Source organism: Myxocyprinus asiaticus, chromosome 30 (genome assembly GCF_019703515.2).
Source record: "Myxocyprinus asiaticus isolate MX2 ecotype Aquarium Trade chromosome 30, UBuf_Myxa_2, whole genome shotgun sequence".
Lineage (NCBI taxonomy): Eukaryota > Metazoa > Chordata > Actinopteri > Cypriniformes > Catostomidae > Myxocyprinus > Myxocyprinus asiaticus.
The window spans coordinates 5912028-5928887 of NC_059373.1; the positions used below are offsets into that span (position 1 = coordinate 5912028).

General features: G+C 37.3%; 1 protein-coding gene across 1 annotated transcript; it reads right to left on the reverse strand.

Moving 5' to 3' along the window:
- Positions 1–1193: 1193 nt before the first annotated feature.
- On the reverse strand, positions 1194–16571 carry LOC127421623 (CMP-N-acetylneuraminate-beta-galactosamide-alpha-2,3-sialyltransferase 1-like). The gene is made up of 9 exons (XM_051664765.1): positions 16448–16571; positions 14303–14703; positions 12804–12994; positions 12536–12715; positions 11887–11932; positions 10628–10753; positions 10373–10474; positions 3880–3976; positions 1194–1366 (listed from the first exon to the last, which is right to left on the reverse strand). Exons 2-9 carry the CDS (start codon positions 14582–14584, stop codon positions 1194–1196), a joined length of 1197 nt encoding a protein of 398 aa, XP_051520725.1. The 5' UTR covers positions 14585–14703; positions 16448–16571.
- Between the last annotated feature and the right edge of the window lie 289 nt (positions 16572–16860).

Sequence of the window (16860 nt, forward strand, 5' to 3'; positions counted from 1 at the left end):
CTGGTTGCAGACAGTGTTGTATCATTGGGGAAGTTGTTCTTGCATGCCAGTTTTCTGTCACAAATTTGGCTTTTTACTTGATTGTTTGTTTGATCGAAAATAAAATGCTGACAGAGTATATCGGTCTGAAAGCAGCTGTCTGATGTGCTGAAGGGCTTGCTTCATAAAGATGAATTTAGGGGATTTACTGATGCCTGTCTGACTACAAAAAGAGTCGGATTGATCAGTTGAGAAATTATGATCGATTAGCTGAAGTCATTTTACAATCTGTGATTTGAATTAGTTAAGGTTTCTGGATTGTGCAGAAGTTTAGTGGTCAAGAATATAAACAGTCTGAACATTTCATGCTCTGAGCAGAGTTGATTCCCCGAGCTTTGGAGTCGATTCTTGATTCCCAACACCTCGGAATTGAAGAATTGATTCTTTTTCAAATTAATTCCCAGCCCTAGTTTTTAAGCGACTAAGACGAATGCACTGCATAAAAAGAGCTGTATCCGGACCAGTAGACTTCTGTAGAAACTGCTGAACTTCAGCCATATTCAGAAAAGGACTGGCTGGGAGTGTAAAATTCTACAGGCCCAAATAAATCAGATTATATACCATTTCAGATGTTAGTGACTGATGATTCTTTCCGTGTTATGGCCATTTGTTGCCATGCTAAGTAATCCTCTTATGTTGTCTGTCAGGAGACTTTTTACACCTGAGTCACATTTGCATTTCTCACCTTCTGGATACAATGGTCACCCCAACTGGTCATTTATCTCAAACTGGATTGGCTGCCCTTAAGCTTGACCCTTAAATCTTGACAGCTATTGGATCACTGTATACACTGGCTTTCATTTTATTGGTTACAATTTATTTAGCACATCCCAATCTTGACAGCTATTGGGCCACTGGATGCATTGGCTAATTTTATTGGTTAAACTTAAAATTTAGCTCAACCAAAACCTTATCAGCATTTAGCTTATGCCTCTTATTATAGGCATTTAATCGATATTGACACAATATCAATGCTGAGACAATAATAAAAGGAAAACGTGAAAATCTAACAAATGTATCAATAATAAAATATACAAACATCTGATACACAATGTGAAGCTTCAGTTAGAGTTCAGTAAATGAACTGATTTCATACTCTGTGTCACTTGCCATCACACAAAAGTGATTATTTCCTAGTATAGTGTGGGTCTGCATCAAGTATTTTCTGTTGCTCCTGGAACAGAGCTTCTCAAAGTTGATGGTTTTACAACCAACACTGGCCTCCCATAGACAACTCCATCTTCTTCATCAGACGTCATGTCCACACAATACACAATACTCCACACAATCCTCCTGTGACTGTCTCTGCTGACCTGGTCTTCAGCAACTGCAAAACATAACAGGCATTTAACCACTGAAAACAACCACTTCTTAAAAACATATGGGGGTGGGGGTCAGTCAATTACTGGGGAGACCGGAGCAAGTTGTTACACTTTTTACTCCATAATATTTCTGGTAGGTTTATTTTTAAAAGTCTTTTCTGTATAGACACACTTTAAAGCCTTGGCTTCAAAATAGCTGTTGAACACCTCTAGTTTGACAGACAGAATTTCTTTTTATTTTTTTTATTTTTTTGGAGTCCTGTGGAAGAACTGTGCAATTAAGTCAGACAAAAGAGAAGGTATCAGTAGTATGATTCCTAAAGTTTTCATATTGTGTGTTTTTTATGCACACATTAGAATATTTTTTAACAACAGAAATTTTATAATTTTAGATTTTTTATTTTTATGAAACTATATTTGTCTGCTTTTATTACATCATTTTTGTTGTGTTTTTATTAACTTCTTAATTTTAGTTTACTACTGTACTGTATAGTAAATATTTGGACAGATTTAATTGTTCGCATTCAATTTCTTTAGTACCTATACTTTGGGGGGAAAAAGGAACAACTCTTTTTTTTTTTTTTTTTTTTTTATCAGCACGGTTCCCAGTACATGTCAGCTGAATTAAGGTATGTGGCTTTTTGTAGACATTAACGGTTTTATTTTACTTGGGTTAGTCTTTTCCTTAATACATCTGACAAATTTGAAGATAAGTGGGAGCTTACTATTCCCACATTTTTCCATATTTGACTCTTTTTAATGCAGTTATGCATGTTTTATTCATTCTAACACAAACTCCAACCCTAAACCTAACCACCAGTAGAGTAAACATTTAATTTAACATCATAATACAGCAGAGTTAATGGTGCTGTAAGCCATTTTAGCCATTCAGGCACTTCCACCAGACTTAGCTGATGATTTTTCATGACCCCTCTTTCCAAAATCTTGCACCCCAAAAACATGCACACAGACACACTTACAGCGTTTCGCCATCCGACCCTGAGCGTTTCATTGGAGCAGGACACGGAATCAGCACTTATACAAGCATATATGGGCTGCCCTGTGAACATGCACAATGATTGATTCCTCTGATTGGCTAAACAAAAGATCTGACCATGGAAATGTTTTCCCCACTTTTTACAGAGCCTTGGGATGTCCCAGAGACAGGTGTGATATTTCAATGATTTCTGACAAATAATAAGGACGTTTTCTGAATGTAATTTAATTAGAAAAAATCACTTACAGCACTTTTTTTGTGTGTGTGTGATTTTGGAATGCCCTATTCCCAATGCACTCTAAGTCCTCGTGGTGGTGTAGTGACTCGCCTCAATCCAGGTGGTGGAGGACGAATCCCAGTTGCCTCCGTGTCTGAGACTGTCAATCCACACATCTTATCACATGGCTTGTTGAGCGCATTACTGTGCTATAGACATAGCACGTGTGCAGGCTTCATGCTATTCTCCGCGGGATCCACGCACAACTCACCACACTACTAAGAGCAAACCACATTATAGCGACCACGAGGTGGTTACCCCATGTGACTCTAACCTCCCTAGCAACCAGGCCAATTTGGTTGCTTAGGGGACCTGGTTGGAGTCACTCAGCATGCCCTGGATTCGAACTCGCAAATCCAGGGGTGGTAGTCAGCATCTTTACTCGCTGAGCTAACCAGGCCCGCACTTACAGCACTTTTAGGCTGCTCTGAGCCTGCTCAAAATTCTGTGTAAAGACGCAATGCTGCATAAAATCCAGACTTAATTATGCCTTCTCTGACCCACTTTAGCCCACAGAATCAAAGGCAGTTCTGATGCTGATTTTGTTCTTTGTAAATGAAATGCAGCATTAAGGCAGCCAAACTTTTTTGTCATCATAGAGCCTATATTTCAAAACTGTGATTCATATTTAAAAGTACAATTTAATTTTTTCATTAATTTTATACTTTTATATCCATCATTTTATAATGAAAACATCATAAAAATATCTCATAACATTATTTATGCAATTGTAATAGTTGTGTAAATGTATTTATGCCACCTCTGAGAACCATTAGACAGTCTGTATAAGTACACATAAATGCAACTTTAGTGGCAATTTCTTTGCCACCTTTGCTGTGTGAAGATGGCTTTAGATGGAAAAATAAAACCTCAGAATCATGCTCAACACATTATGCAAACACAATTATTTCCTGGCCTCAATGTGGAATGAACATGCTATTGGTCATCACTGAACTGATGCAAAACCTTGGATCAAACCATAATAAAAGATAGACATGGGGAAAGAAATAATTTATATAATGCAGTTTTTGCAAGCGATGGCACAGAAAACACTGTAAAGTAGTGTAAAATGTGTAGATAGTGTAAGTACAGCACACAAAACCTCATCACATGATTTTTCACAGACATACCTAAACAAAGCAGAATATGCAGCTCTGCTCGAGGATATCTGCCTTACTTTGTGCTACGTAATTCTAAATATCCTAAATATTCTAAATATCCATAAAAGATTTGATGTCACTCACCTGGCATGTTTGGTGCAAATCCAGTGATTATTTCTTTCTCAAAAGCACTTATTGTAACAACGTGATATCTCAACAATGGCCTATAATGAGAGGCAATCTGCAATTAAAAGAATGCTTCTTTCAGATCATTTGACATGAACCAGTCCAGAGGACGGATGTGAGACAAAGCTGTCTCTAAGTAATCATATCAAACATATTACTGTCAGGTGTATTCTGTTGATTCATGTCTTTTATTTTTAAATTCTAGTTCCTGTTTCATGTCATGTGTTCCTGTTTCCCTAGTCATGTGATTTCTGTTTTCCCTCCATGTTCATGAGTCATGTTTTCATTGGTTTATTGTTTAATTATCTTGTTATCAGTTCTGTTTGTTCATTGGTTTATGTTCTCCCATGTCTTGTATTTAAGCCCTCATGTTTGCATTGTCTAGTTGTGGAGTATTGTATGTTATTGGATGTGTCCAGTCCAGTCCAGTCCAGTCCAGTCCAGTCCAGTCCAGTCCAGTCCAGTTCATGTTTTGTAGTCAGGGTTATTGGTGTTCACGTTTAAAAATAAACTGCACTTGGGTTCTTCATCTTCACGTCTTCGTCATTGCCGTCATTGTCAGCAGCCAGCACATGTTACAATTACAGTCCCTTTACACTACCAATGTTTTATGAATGTGCTGTCTTTGTTTATATCGCTGGTGCTTGACAGGGAATGGAATGCAATATAATTGGATGCAGATGGTTCAATAACTTCAGCATTAAATTGACCCAGCCCTATAGTGCTTTGCGCAAGCAAGTATAGTGGAAGGAGAGAGAAGCGGCTTCGGCTTTCAGAATGAAAGCGAGCAGAGAGCAAAGCGTTTCATGCGTACACTTATATAAACAGCACTCGTGCCAATCAGACAAAGGGATATGTATCATTAGTACAGTGGTTCCCAAACCTGTTCCTGGAGGTCTCCCAACACTAATCATTTTGGATATCTCCCTAATCAAACACACCTGATTCAACTCATCAGCACATTAATGGAGACTCCAAGACAAAGGGAGATATACAAAATTTGCAGTGTTGGGGGGGGCTCCAGGAACAGGATTGGGAACAACTGTGTTAGTTTTTTCATGTGCTTGTGGAAACATTTGCAAAAATCTTTATAAAGACGTCGTTAAGCAAAATGCTCTTTATGACTTGAAAGGCTCGATAACGTGCACATCAGGGGCAGAACGTCCAGTGCCATCTGCCAATAGATTGGCTTGATTTTAAAGGGTTTCAGAGATTGTCACTCCTGAGAGGAGCTCCCAAAGCATCAGCTACTGCACAGCATCGAAGTGAGTGACTTGAAAGGGAACTACACAACAGCTTTTCATAATGTTTTTCGTTGCTAATATAGCCAAATATAGGATATTCTCCCTGTTTTCCTCATAGGAATGCATAAGTAAATATGGTAAAAGGGACTTTACTTTCCCCAACGAACTTTCATCCACTGTTGAACAAGAAATTTCTTCACAAGAGCTTGTGTTTCTGGTCTCATGCATTTGGATGCATGTGAATGAGAGAGAATGGAGCACAAAGTGTAGTGGGACCACCCCTAAACATGGAGCACGAAGGGTTAGCTTCCTACATAGCAAATGAGAATGATTAAATTTCTTTAATTCAACAGACCTTAATAATTATAGAATTCCTCAAAAGAATATCTACTTGAAGTACTAGAATTGGAAAATATATTATTTTTTTTAAATAAATTTATGATTATACCACTCATTTTTCACAACAGCGCCACATCTGCCATTTATGTAGAGACACCACTGCTATGATTGCCAGAGTGCTCTGCCGCTCTCAGCCAAAAAAATAAATAATTAAGTAAAGTTTAAAAATACATCCCCCAAATTATTAAACAGAACACCTGTTTCATCAGACTCTACGCATTGCTGTTTTTCTAACCAAAAATGTTGAAAACACTGAGACATAGTATCTACATTATAACATTAAATATACTGCATGTCAGGGAAATTTGAACTAATATGATGGATAAAAATAGACCATGATTGAAATTTTCCAAATCAATATCCATCAAATATTTGTAGCGTAACCTCTGTATGTGCTCTGTGTAGTGGCAATCACACAGCCACCCAGTTATATGGTAGACATCACACAAGACACCAAAGTATGGGATTTTCAAACACACTCACTCATGGTGTATATGTGTGTGGGCAGGTTTAAGTGGTTTATGAGGACTTTTTTTAGGTTACAAACTGGTCATTACAAGGGTATTATGCTATAAATGTGGTTTATGAGGACATTTCTAGTGTCCCCATAATTTAAATCGCTTAAAAAACATACTAAACAATGTTTTATTGAAAATGTAAAAATGCAGAAAGTTTTTTGTGAGGGTTAGGTGTAGGGGTAGGGTTAGGGGATAGAAACTATAGTTTGTACAGTATAAAAATCATTATGTCTATGGAGTGTCTTCATAAGGATAGCTGCACCAACATGTGTGTGTTTGTGTATGTCAGATGGCAGAGGGCATTTTATTCCAAAATTAAGCTATAGTAAAATTAACAACATATAACTAATTAAACAAATAATATAAATAATTGTATTATGTATAAGTTCATTAAAAAAAAATTGTTATTCTGTCCCAGAGCAATTTTTAATTTGAAATGACCCTTTTAAAAAGTTCCCTTTCGATTACGGTTCACTTAACGTTGCGGAAATGCTATGGGGTTTCCTTCTCAACGACCTAGTTGAAGACCTTATACAATAACAGCAATCCTGTGATTGGCAATGCTGTTCGAGCTCCACCCCTTCAGACGTGCAGTTGGCCTATATAAGCAGGTGCAAAATCACCATTTCTTCAGAATTTTCTCCCTTCAAGACTGCAACATCATACCTCGTCTTGAAAGCCCTCTCTGCTTTGCCGTCGAGATTCACTTTTTCAGAGGACGGGACCTTCTCTGCAAAATGCAGACAGGACGACTCATTGCCTGTAGCGAGAAGACTCAGCGCTCCCCTACAGTGTTCTGGTGAAGACTCTTTCTGCCTTGCCATCGAAGACGCTTATCTGTGAGGGCATGAGTTTCCAGATGCTCCACTCAAGGATCGCCCTAGTTTTGAGGGAAGATACCACCTCCTGTGCCCTCCCACCCACTTCCTCTGTGTTATATCTTCCGATGTTGCATCCTCGCCAGTGCAGTATGTGCGTGATGAGCTCCGGTCCTCTATTGGAGTGCACAGCCTTATCACGTTTGGTGGTTCTGACAATTGGGATGACGCTGTGTCCCTCACAGCAGCAGGCGAGTGGTCCACGGAGGATGTTGCCACCCCCACCCCCAGCGAGGATGAGGAGCATGCACACACCACTGACAAAGAGCTGCTTCACGTACTCACACGGGCAGTTGAGGAGCTCGGTCTTGAATGCTCCTCTCCATAAGAGCCAGGAAAATCTCGCCTTGATGAGTGGTCTGGAGAAATATACCATTCTTCCTGGAGGTCCACATGGAGCTCACGAAGACCTCGTGCGCTCCCTACTCGTCACGCACTCAGATCAGAGAGCCCACCATTCTCACCGTGGTGGACCACACAAAGGAAAAGGGCTATCTGAAGCTTCCCCCAGTAGAACAGGTGGTAGCAGCCCACCTCTGTCCGGCTACTGCCATGGGATGGAAGACTCGCCCTGCCCATCCCTCCAAGCCATGTCGACTGATGTCCGCAATGGCTGGAAGGGCTTATACGGTGGCAGGCAAGGCTGGTTCAGCACTCCACAGTATGGCAGTGCTCCAGGGGTTTCAGGCCAAGCTTATCAAAGAGATAGATGAGCAAGGCCCCAATCCAGAACAGTTCAAAGAGCTCCGCACCGCTACAGACTTGGCACTGCTGGCCACAAAAGTCACTGCTCAGGCCTTCGGAAAGCGATGAGCAACCTGGTGGTTCTGGATTGACATGTCTGGCTGACTCTCACAGAGATTCTTGATGCAGAGAAAGTCTCCCTCTGACACTCCGGTGTCACCAGATGGTCTCTCTGACAACACCATGAAAGAATTTGCAGAGTGCTTCATCGCGCCTCAAAAGCAATCACAATCGATGAAGCACTTCCTACCGAAGAGAAGCAGCTCTTCCTCTCACCCGGCCCGCTCCACTACTTTGGGTCAGCGCATGTCGAAGAACCCCACCTAACACAATTTGACATGTCAAAGTAACTCAAATGAATGTTTTATTCCTGTATATACTGTTCAAGCTAGTGACAGTGATTGTTAGCATGCAAAATACATGCTGGTGGGAAGCAGTACATAATGCAGCAATTGCTCAATTGAGAGAGAATTAAATATCTCTCTTCACCATAATGGTAACCCCCAAAACTAGAAATCCTCTGCCCAGTTACAGTTACCTATCCAAAAATCTGAAAACCTAAATGCCACTTTAGATGCAACTTCTGTGCCAGCTTTGCCGTGTGAAGATGGCTTTAGAGGGAAAAATAGAACCTTTGAATCGTGATCATCACTGATAATGTGAACACAATAATTTCCTGGTTTCAATGCAGGACGAACGTGTTACTAGTGAACCGATGCAAAAATGTGTGATGTTGAGGTGTAGCGCATGTAAGTAACTTGGCATAATGTGGCCAGTGTCAAGTTACTGGAACATTCGGAAGCAACATGCCAACATGCTGTGTGACAGGGGCGGACTGGCCATGGGGAGAACCGGGACTTTTCCCAGTGGGCCGGCCGTGAAACTGGGCCAAATGCCTGAACAACCCATCTCATTCTCTTTTCTCTTCCCAGTCCGCCCCTGTCATGTGATCATGTTGATTGAAGCAAAAAATCTAAAATAAATAAATAAATAAATATACATATAAATAGCTTAAATAATATATATTTTTAAGAATGTGTAAAGAGTAACACATATAATATATTCTATAGTTTTAAATAATGTTTCAGTTCTCTGAAAAATCGTCTGCATACAAAACACCGTACTCAAGATGTTGGATTGTGTATTTTCTGTTTATGTGCTAAATTAAACATGTTGCTTTCTGAACAGTGTCTTAAATGTCAAGTTCACAGTTTAAATGGTTTTCTGTTGATCTTAAAGACAGAAATTACAGTTTGGACAACATTGTTTCTTCATTTATAAATGTTGCTACTGTATATTATATGTAAACATTCATTTTTGTGCAACCGTTTACAGATGCAACCAAAATAAGTTTTGTAAGAGTTTGCATAAACATAATGCCAAAATATATATAAAATAGATAGATACACTCAAAAAAATACAAAAAAAAATATTATTTGGCTAAATGTGATTCAATTATGGACAGGGTGCCACAGGTTTGAAATGAGTTTTCTTAGCTTAAAATTATTCTGAAATCTCAACTCAGATACATTCTGAAGAGGGAACCTAACTGAATTGTGAAAATCTAACACAATTTGACATCTCAAAGTAACATCTCAAATGAATCTTTTATTCCTGTATATACTGTACAAGCTAGTGACAGTGATTGTCAGCATGCAAAATATATGCTGATGGCAGGCAGTACATAATGCAGCAATTGCTCAATGAGAGAGCAATAAATATCTCTCTTCACCATAATCGTAATGTAACGTTGCTGAGTGATGAGGTAAACAAAGAGACGATGGAATGAAGGAACCCAAGTGCAGTTTATTTCCAAATGTGATAACCAGTAACTCTAACTATAAATGTGAACAAAACAAAACATAAACATGAACGACTTAACTAAACATATCTTGACATGACATGACTTGACTATAGACTTGACATAAACATAACATTGGCATGGCATGGCATGGCATGGCATGGCATGGCATGGCATGGCATGGCATGGCATGAACTATCCAACAATGTTACAATCACAATACCTGACAAACTACAATGGAAAACATGAGGGCTTAAATACATGGATATGGGAGAACATAAACCAATGAACAAACAGAACTCTAAACAAGATAATCAAACAATGAACCAATGAAAACAAGACACATGAACATGGAGGGAAAACAGGACATCACATGACTAGGGACACATGACATGAAACAGGAACTAAACTTTTCAAAATAAAAGACATGAAAAACATGAATCAAGAAAATACACATGACAGGTAACCCCCAAAACTAGAAATCCCCTGCCCAGTTACAGTTACCCAAACCAAAAATCTGAATGTGTCCCAACACAAATGATTAACTGTAATTAATGACTGATGATATTACACTTTTTTTTCATTGATTTTTTTTCTTTCTTTTTTTTTTTAATTATTATTATTATTATTATTATTATTATTATTCTTTTTTTATTTTTATTTTTATTTTTTTTTTTTTTTTATTGAAGATAAAAACAACATAACAGGTAATGCCATAAATGCAGTACATAAATACAGTAAATAAGTGCATTTTATTAAACATTCATTTTACTGGCCAAACTCAGACTCATATAGTCCTTCTCACCACCCAGGGTAAAGAGTGATTTTATTCCTTTGGTGAAGTTGTAATATGATTTTGTACTCAACTCCTCCTCTGTGTTTTCCAGTGTGTCTGAAAAACTTGGGAACCTTTTCAAAATAGTGGTGCCAAATCCCTTTACTGTTTGCACCAAAACCGAACACATTGACCTAAACAGATGAAAAACAATCCACAAGAGTACTTTACATTAGTGCATAGCACAATGTCATCATATACTCGCCCTCATGTCATTTCAAACCCGCATGACTTGCTAATTCTATCTCTGAATACATTTTTGGCCATTAATGAGTAAAAAGATTTACCTCATCACAGACATGTAGTGCAAACATTAGTGCAAGGAAACCCGTGGATGGATAAGCTTTTGGAGACTTGCTCTTCAGCCATGAAGTGTGCACATAATGCATGAAAGCAGGGTGCATAACCATCACCTATAATAACAACATAAATAATAACATAAACCACAAATTACTAAGTGCAACTTTAAGCCAAACATTTCTAGCTTGAGTTAACACTTATTGGTTAACACTTTACAATAAGGTTCCATTCGTTAACATCAGTTGATGCATTATATATATATATATATATATATATATATATATATATATATATATATATATATATATATATATATTAGAGCATTAATAAATCTTTGTTAATGTTAGTTAATAAAAATACAATTGTTCATTGTTAGTTCATGTTAGTTCATAGTGTATTAACTAATGTTAACAAATACTAATTTTAATGTAAAAAATTATTTGTATATGTTTTCATTAACATTAACTAAGATTAATAAATGCTGTAAAAATGAATGTTCATTGTTAGCTTGTTAACTAATGTTGTTAACTAATGTTTACAAATGGAACCTTATTGTAAAATGTTACCATTGTTTGTACTATTACTTATTGTGGTGTCCCTAAAAGGCAGCAAGTTTTGCAATGAAATTATCTCAAGGCCGTCTATGTTTCATTGAATCTCCATTGATGATACGTCTCCTTGGTGAAGCCAGTAAGCAGTGACACAAAGCACACACCTTACATTTGACAAGGCTTTGTCAAGCCAGCATTAAAGTTTGTCTTGACAAACTTTACCTACATAGTTAGCTTCAGTTTGTAGGTGTCCTTGTTGGGGTTCATATGGGAATGTGGGATGACACATAGTTTAATACATATCATGCTCTATTTAGGATTTATTTTACATATAAAAAAACAAAAAAACACTGTAGGTATCCTCTAAGGTACCTCATGTCACTATTGCAAGTGACCGAGCAACAATGTTTTTACATTTTTTGGATCATTTGGTGTAAAACTGCTCAAACACACATTACTCCCATAGGCTCTCATTGGAATAAGCAAATGCTTCTCATGTAAATGGCAGATGGCAACAGTTGCTAAGACTGGATTGGTTAAAAACCGTTTTTGGGCGGGACTAAGCCTTAAGGGTCAATTCAAAAGGTCAATTTAAATGTCTTTAAATGACCTGCCTGCTGTTCAAGATTGTTACATTAAATCACAATAGAACTGTTTATTCATTTAAAATAAAAAAAAGTCTTTTGTGATCTTACATAGTCCTTGTTGGCTTGTATCTTGTCTATAACCTTAAACCGTGTTCTGTTGAGAAATAAAAAAAAGAAAAAAAGGGTCAAAACATTCCAAGAAATACCGTACATGCCTACATCCTGCTGTGCAACAAGTTAACAATATACAGTACAGTGGCCCCAAAAAGTATTTAGACACTTGGCTAAACTTAAAAAATGTATGTATTTCATTGCATTAGATAAAGTATAAAGCAAGAGGCATTTCAAACTTCCCTTTCCTCTGCTATTTACTATTTTTAGTGGATGTACAGTAAGAAGTCAGTTCCCATTAAGATGTCCTAGCAGAGTAACTACAGATGGAGTTCAAAACATTAACTCTAAACATGTTTCACTAACGTTTGACAGTAAGAAAGTGTCCAAATACTTTCTTTAAAATAAATGCCACTTGCTCTAATATTTAAAAATAATTTTAGAAGTGTCCAAATTCTTTTTTGGGCCAATATATATATACTTACGTCATGCAAGATTTGAATTTATCAGTAAAGACTCACTGAATACATTTGTATCAGTTCTATTTAGATGATGTGTGTGTGTGTGTGTGTGTGTGTGTGTGTGTGTGTGTGTGTGTGTGTGTGTGTGTGTGTTTGTGTGTAAGTGTGTAAGTGTGTTCACTGACCGTTTGATAGTTCCAGTGGTTAGAGCACTGGTGATCCACTGGATATCCAGTATTTTGAAGGGAAACAGCACCAGATGGGTGGAGTTGTCTAGATGGACGGCACTTTCTGGGTACATGATCCGGTGGGTCGTCCTGAATCCCACGTCATTCTCAAAGCCTTCGACTGGTGCCTTATTCATTCTGAAGGAAGGGGAATTGTAATGCTTGGTTGTGCTTATTACCTTATCTATCAAAATTATCTTTGCGATTACTTTGTGCAAGATTTTACCTTATTACAAAATCACTGTTGTCTATAAGAGGACCATAGTGTGATCCTAAAAGGTTGCCAGAGTTCCCCACCACAGCACAGGTTCGACAGCGATGTGGGCCGCTGTCTCTGTAATGCCCTTCTCCAGGAATGACAGCAAACAGCTCCTCGATCACTTGAGAGTAATTAGCCTGGCTCTTAGACTGTAGAAGCTGTAGACGGATACAGAGCGTATCTGACATCATTGTTGTGAAATTATTGAAAGAAATCATCATAGGAGAAGGAGATGTGAAAATGAAAGGTAACACTTTGGGTCTGAATCAAAACCTAGTGAGCTGCCTTGTTGTCTCCAGCCAATGTAGCCAGTTGCCTTCTATGACTGCATCCTCAATGAAATGGAGTCTGGTAAAAGACGCTGTTCATAAGCAGCCACTCTGCGCAGCAACTGATACAAGACCTGATCACCCTGTCTGGGTTTATTTTGCGATAACAACCAGATGACTGTACATTATCCCTTACATAACACACATAAGTAGTAATTTTTTATTATTATTATTTTAAACACTTTTAAACAATACTTTTCTATATTGAATGGATTGCTATAAACATATTTCTCTCACTTTGTCTGCCATCTTGGATTCTCTCGCTGCATCTCACGATAGAGCTGTTCAGGTTGAAGTCCAAAAACCCAGAAGAGAATAAGCAAGTATGTTGCTAACAGCTAGATATGGACCACAACAGTTTTCTGCCTTGTCAGGCACATACACTCACATTTTTGTGGTAGTTATATTCCTTATTTAGCAATTTGTTTGCAACATATATTTATTTTTTTTAAAACACGGTGACTTAAAAATTCATGTTTGAGGTATAACTGTGTCTAATTTATGTTGTAGAACAAAACGTCCAAGTATCTTAACTAGATGTTTACCACAGACCTTATTTCATTCATAAATTGAATAAACCCATTCAAAAAACCTATGGAAAATTCCAGAGGGAACCCATGGCGAATTAGCCTTCCAGGTTCCTTTGTGAATTGACATCATGGCTGAACAGCTCTGTTTTTCCACTGAGCTCATTAGAGTGCATTCTGGGATTGTCTACCTGGGAAAGGATTACATATGATGCTACCTTAAAATTTGGCTAAAACAAGATATCTTAGGAGGCCATGTAATTAAGGGACCTTCAGCCTTGGCGTCAGGAGCACGCCTCCGGTGGCAGCTCACTAGGTTTTGGAACAAACCCTTTTTATAACTTTCATTAATCACCTTAAGAAACCTTACATAATGCTCAATAGATCAATAGTTAATGAACATTAAAATAGTTAGACATGTCATTAAACAGATTCAGAAATTGGCATATTTGAAAGTACTGGACTATTGATCTGTTGAGAATTATTCTTCATTGTTGTTCTTCTTAAAGACAATTTTATCCAAAGCCACTTGAAATCTTTAAAGGCTGACCCACAGCACCATGGGCCGTATGTATGAAATGTTTGGAATATGCTGCATTGTAGAGCCTACCTGCCACCACTTAAAGATGTCATCAGACAGCTCGCTGTTTTCGAGAGAGAGAAGAGGTGGAATGTCTCCTCTGAAGACTTCCATAAACCACTCATCGTTGCTTGCCGTCAAACATCGTTCCATACATGCACAAGGTTCTTCATGAAAGAACTGCTCTGCCATGGTATTGTTGACAAAATAAATTATTTTTTCATAAGGTTCTTTATGTATAGTCACAGTAAATATGCCGATGAAGCTCAGCAGAACCACGAAGTAAACCTTCTTTTGTGTACAAAGGCGCATTTTAAAATCTGATGGGATTCTGATGTTGAGTCGGTTTGGATTGAAGTTTAGTGTGCAGAAGCATCAGTTGATTTGACTGGTACTTTTGTACTCCTTTTCATGAGATCAGCTCTGAAAATCTGAATAATAAAAAAATAACAATATGAAAAATTACAAGAACAATATTTAACAATTATCAATGAACAACCAATACATCTCTGAGATGTCTGTTTTGGACATTTTCATCTGAGAAGCATCACAATCTAATTACCATATGCTAAACATGCCATCCCAGATGTGTATGACTTTTTTTTCTTCTGCAGAACACAAAAGAAGATTTTTAGAATAATATTTCAGCTCAGTGGGTCTATGCAAGTGAATGGTGGCCAGAACTCTGAAGGTCCAAATATCTCATAAAGGAATCATAAAAGTAATCCATACGACTCCAGTGGTTTAATCAATGTCTTCTGAAGCAATCCTATTGGTTTTGGGTGAGAACAGACCAAGATGTAATTCCTTTTTCAGTATAAATCTTGACACCAGTGTCCTTGGCGATCGTGATTTCAAGCTCAATTACACTTCCTATAGTGCCATCTAGCGCTCTGCACATGCGCCAAGCACTAGGCATTGTAATCGAACTTGAAATCATGATCGTGCCTAGAGACTGCAATGGCAAGATGTAGCTTACAGCAAAAAAAGAGTTATATTTTGGTTTGTTCTCACCCAAAATTGATCCCTTCAGAAGACATGGATTAAACAACTGGAGTCTTGTGGGTTACATTTATGATGCGTTTATGTGATATTTGGACCTTCAGAGTTTTGGTCACCATTCACTTGCATTGTAAAGACAAACAGATCTGAGATATTCTTCAAAAAATCTTTTCATACACATCTGGGATGGCATTTTGAGGGTGATGAGAACATTTTCATTTTTGGGTGAATTGTTCCTTTAAAAAAAGATCAGAATTACAAACATTTTAAATCGCGAATGTCTCAAAGACATCTGCTGAATGTCTTATTGACATCCAAGTGGAAACTACTAATATACGTATTGCAGATGAGCAAACAACGTAAAAATAGCCTACGTCTTCCAGATGTAAACAAACACATCAAAGACGTCTGGGTGATGTTGTCTACGTGTGCTGTCAGGGGTACCTAATCTCCGAGATGACTTTTTCAGATCTTTTCATCTGGAAAGCATCGCAATCTAACTTCTGTTAAACATCTTAAGAAGATCAGATTTACAGTATAAACATTTTCAATCATAAACGTCTCAAAGGCGTCTGCTGAATGTATCGTTGACATCAGAGGAAACGTCTTCTATAATAGACGTCTGGGTGATGTACGTGTGCTATCAGGGTGTTGTGTGATGTTATTCAGAATAGAAAAAGAGACAAGAAAAGAACAATTAGCTTCCGCTTCTTCTCAGGTATCATATCGAAAATTTTGTTTTCCTTGTTTTATCAGACAACTCTTCTTCATTCATAATAATAAGACGGCGAAAGAGAGGGAGAATGGGCAAAAGAAGTCTGTTGAGTAAGGAAATGTTTCGCTTCTAAACAAATAAATTAAATGAACATAATCAAACTTTCTAGTTTATCTTCTTATTTATTCTGTACAAGCGCACGCAGTTTTTTTTTTTTTTTTTTTTTTTTTTTTTTTTAATCAAATCTGTATTACAAACAATAATAGCAATAACTTAAGAAATGAATTCATGGTAAATACATTTACAAATAAACGAGTTCGATTTTGTCGTACTACCTTCAGACAACACTGGATGATTTGTTTATTTATTTTTAATGTTTACCGAGGTTACTCTGAGCACCTACTGAATGAAACTGCATTTACTGAGAAGGGTGAAAGAAAGAAGAAAGATAAACTCACTTTTCAGAAAGCCTTTTTTGCCGTGAAATAGAACAGTCCGGCTATGGTATGGATCCAGTGCTGTCTGAATCTGTAGATCTGATTCATTCAGGATTGTGCAAGAGGGTTTCAAATTCCTTTGAACTGGTTAATGCGGAGAAACGGGCGTTAATCTTTCCTCTTATGCATGTACAAGGGGCTTCATTTTCATTGATATCCATGGTGTGGGTAAAACTCTATTTTATTATTATCATATTATTATTATTATTATTATTATTATTATTATTATTATTATTATTATTATTATTATTTATTAGGCATTTTATTTTTGATGTATTTATGATTTTATGAATCATAAAATTAAGAACAGTCGTTGTCATTGTCAGTTTCATGAATTTACGACTTTTCTCAAATAATTAACAAATAAATTAACA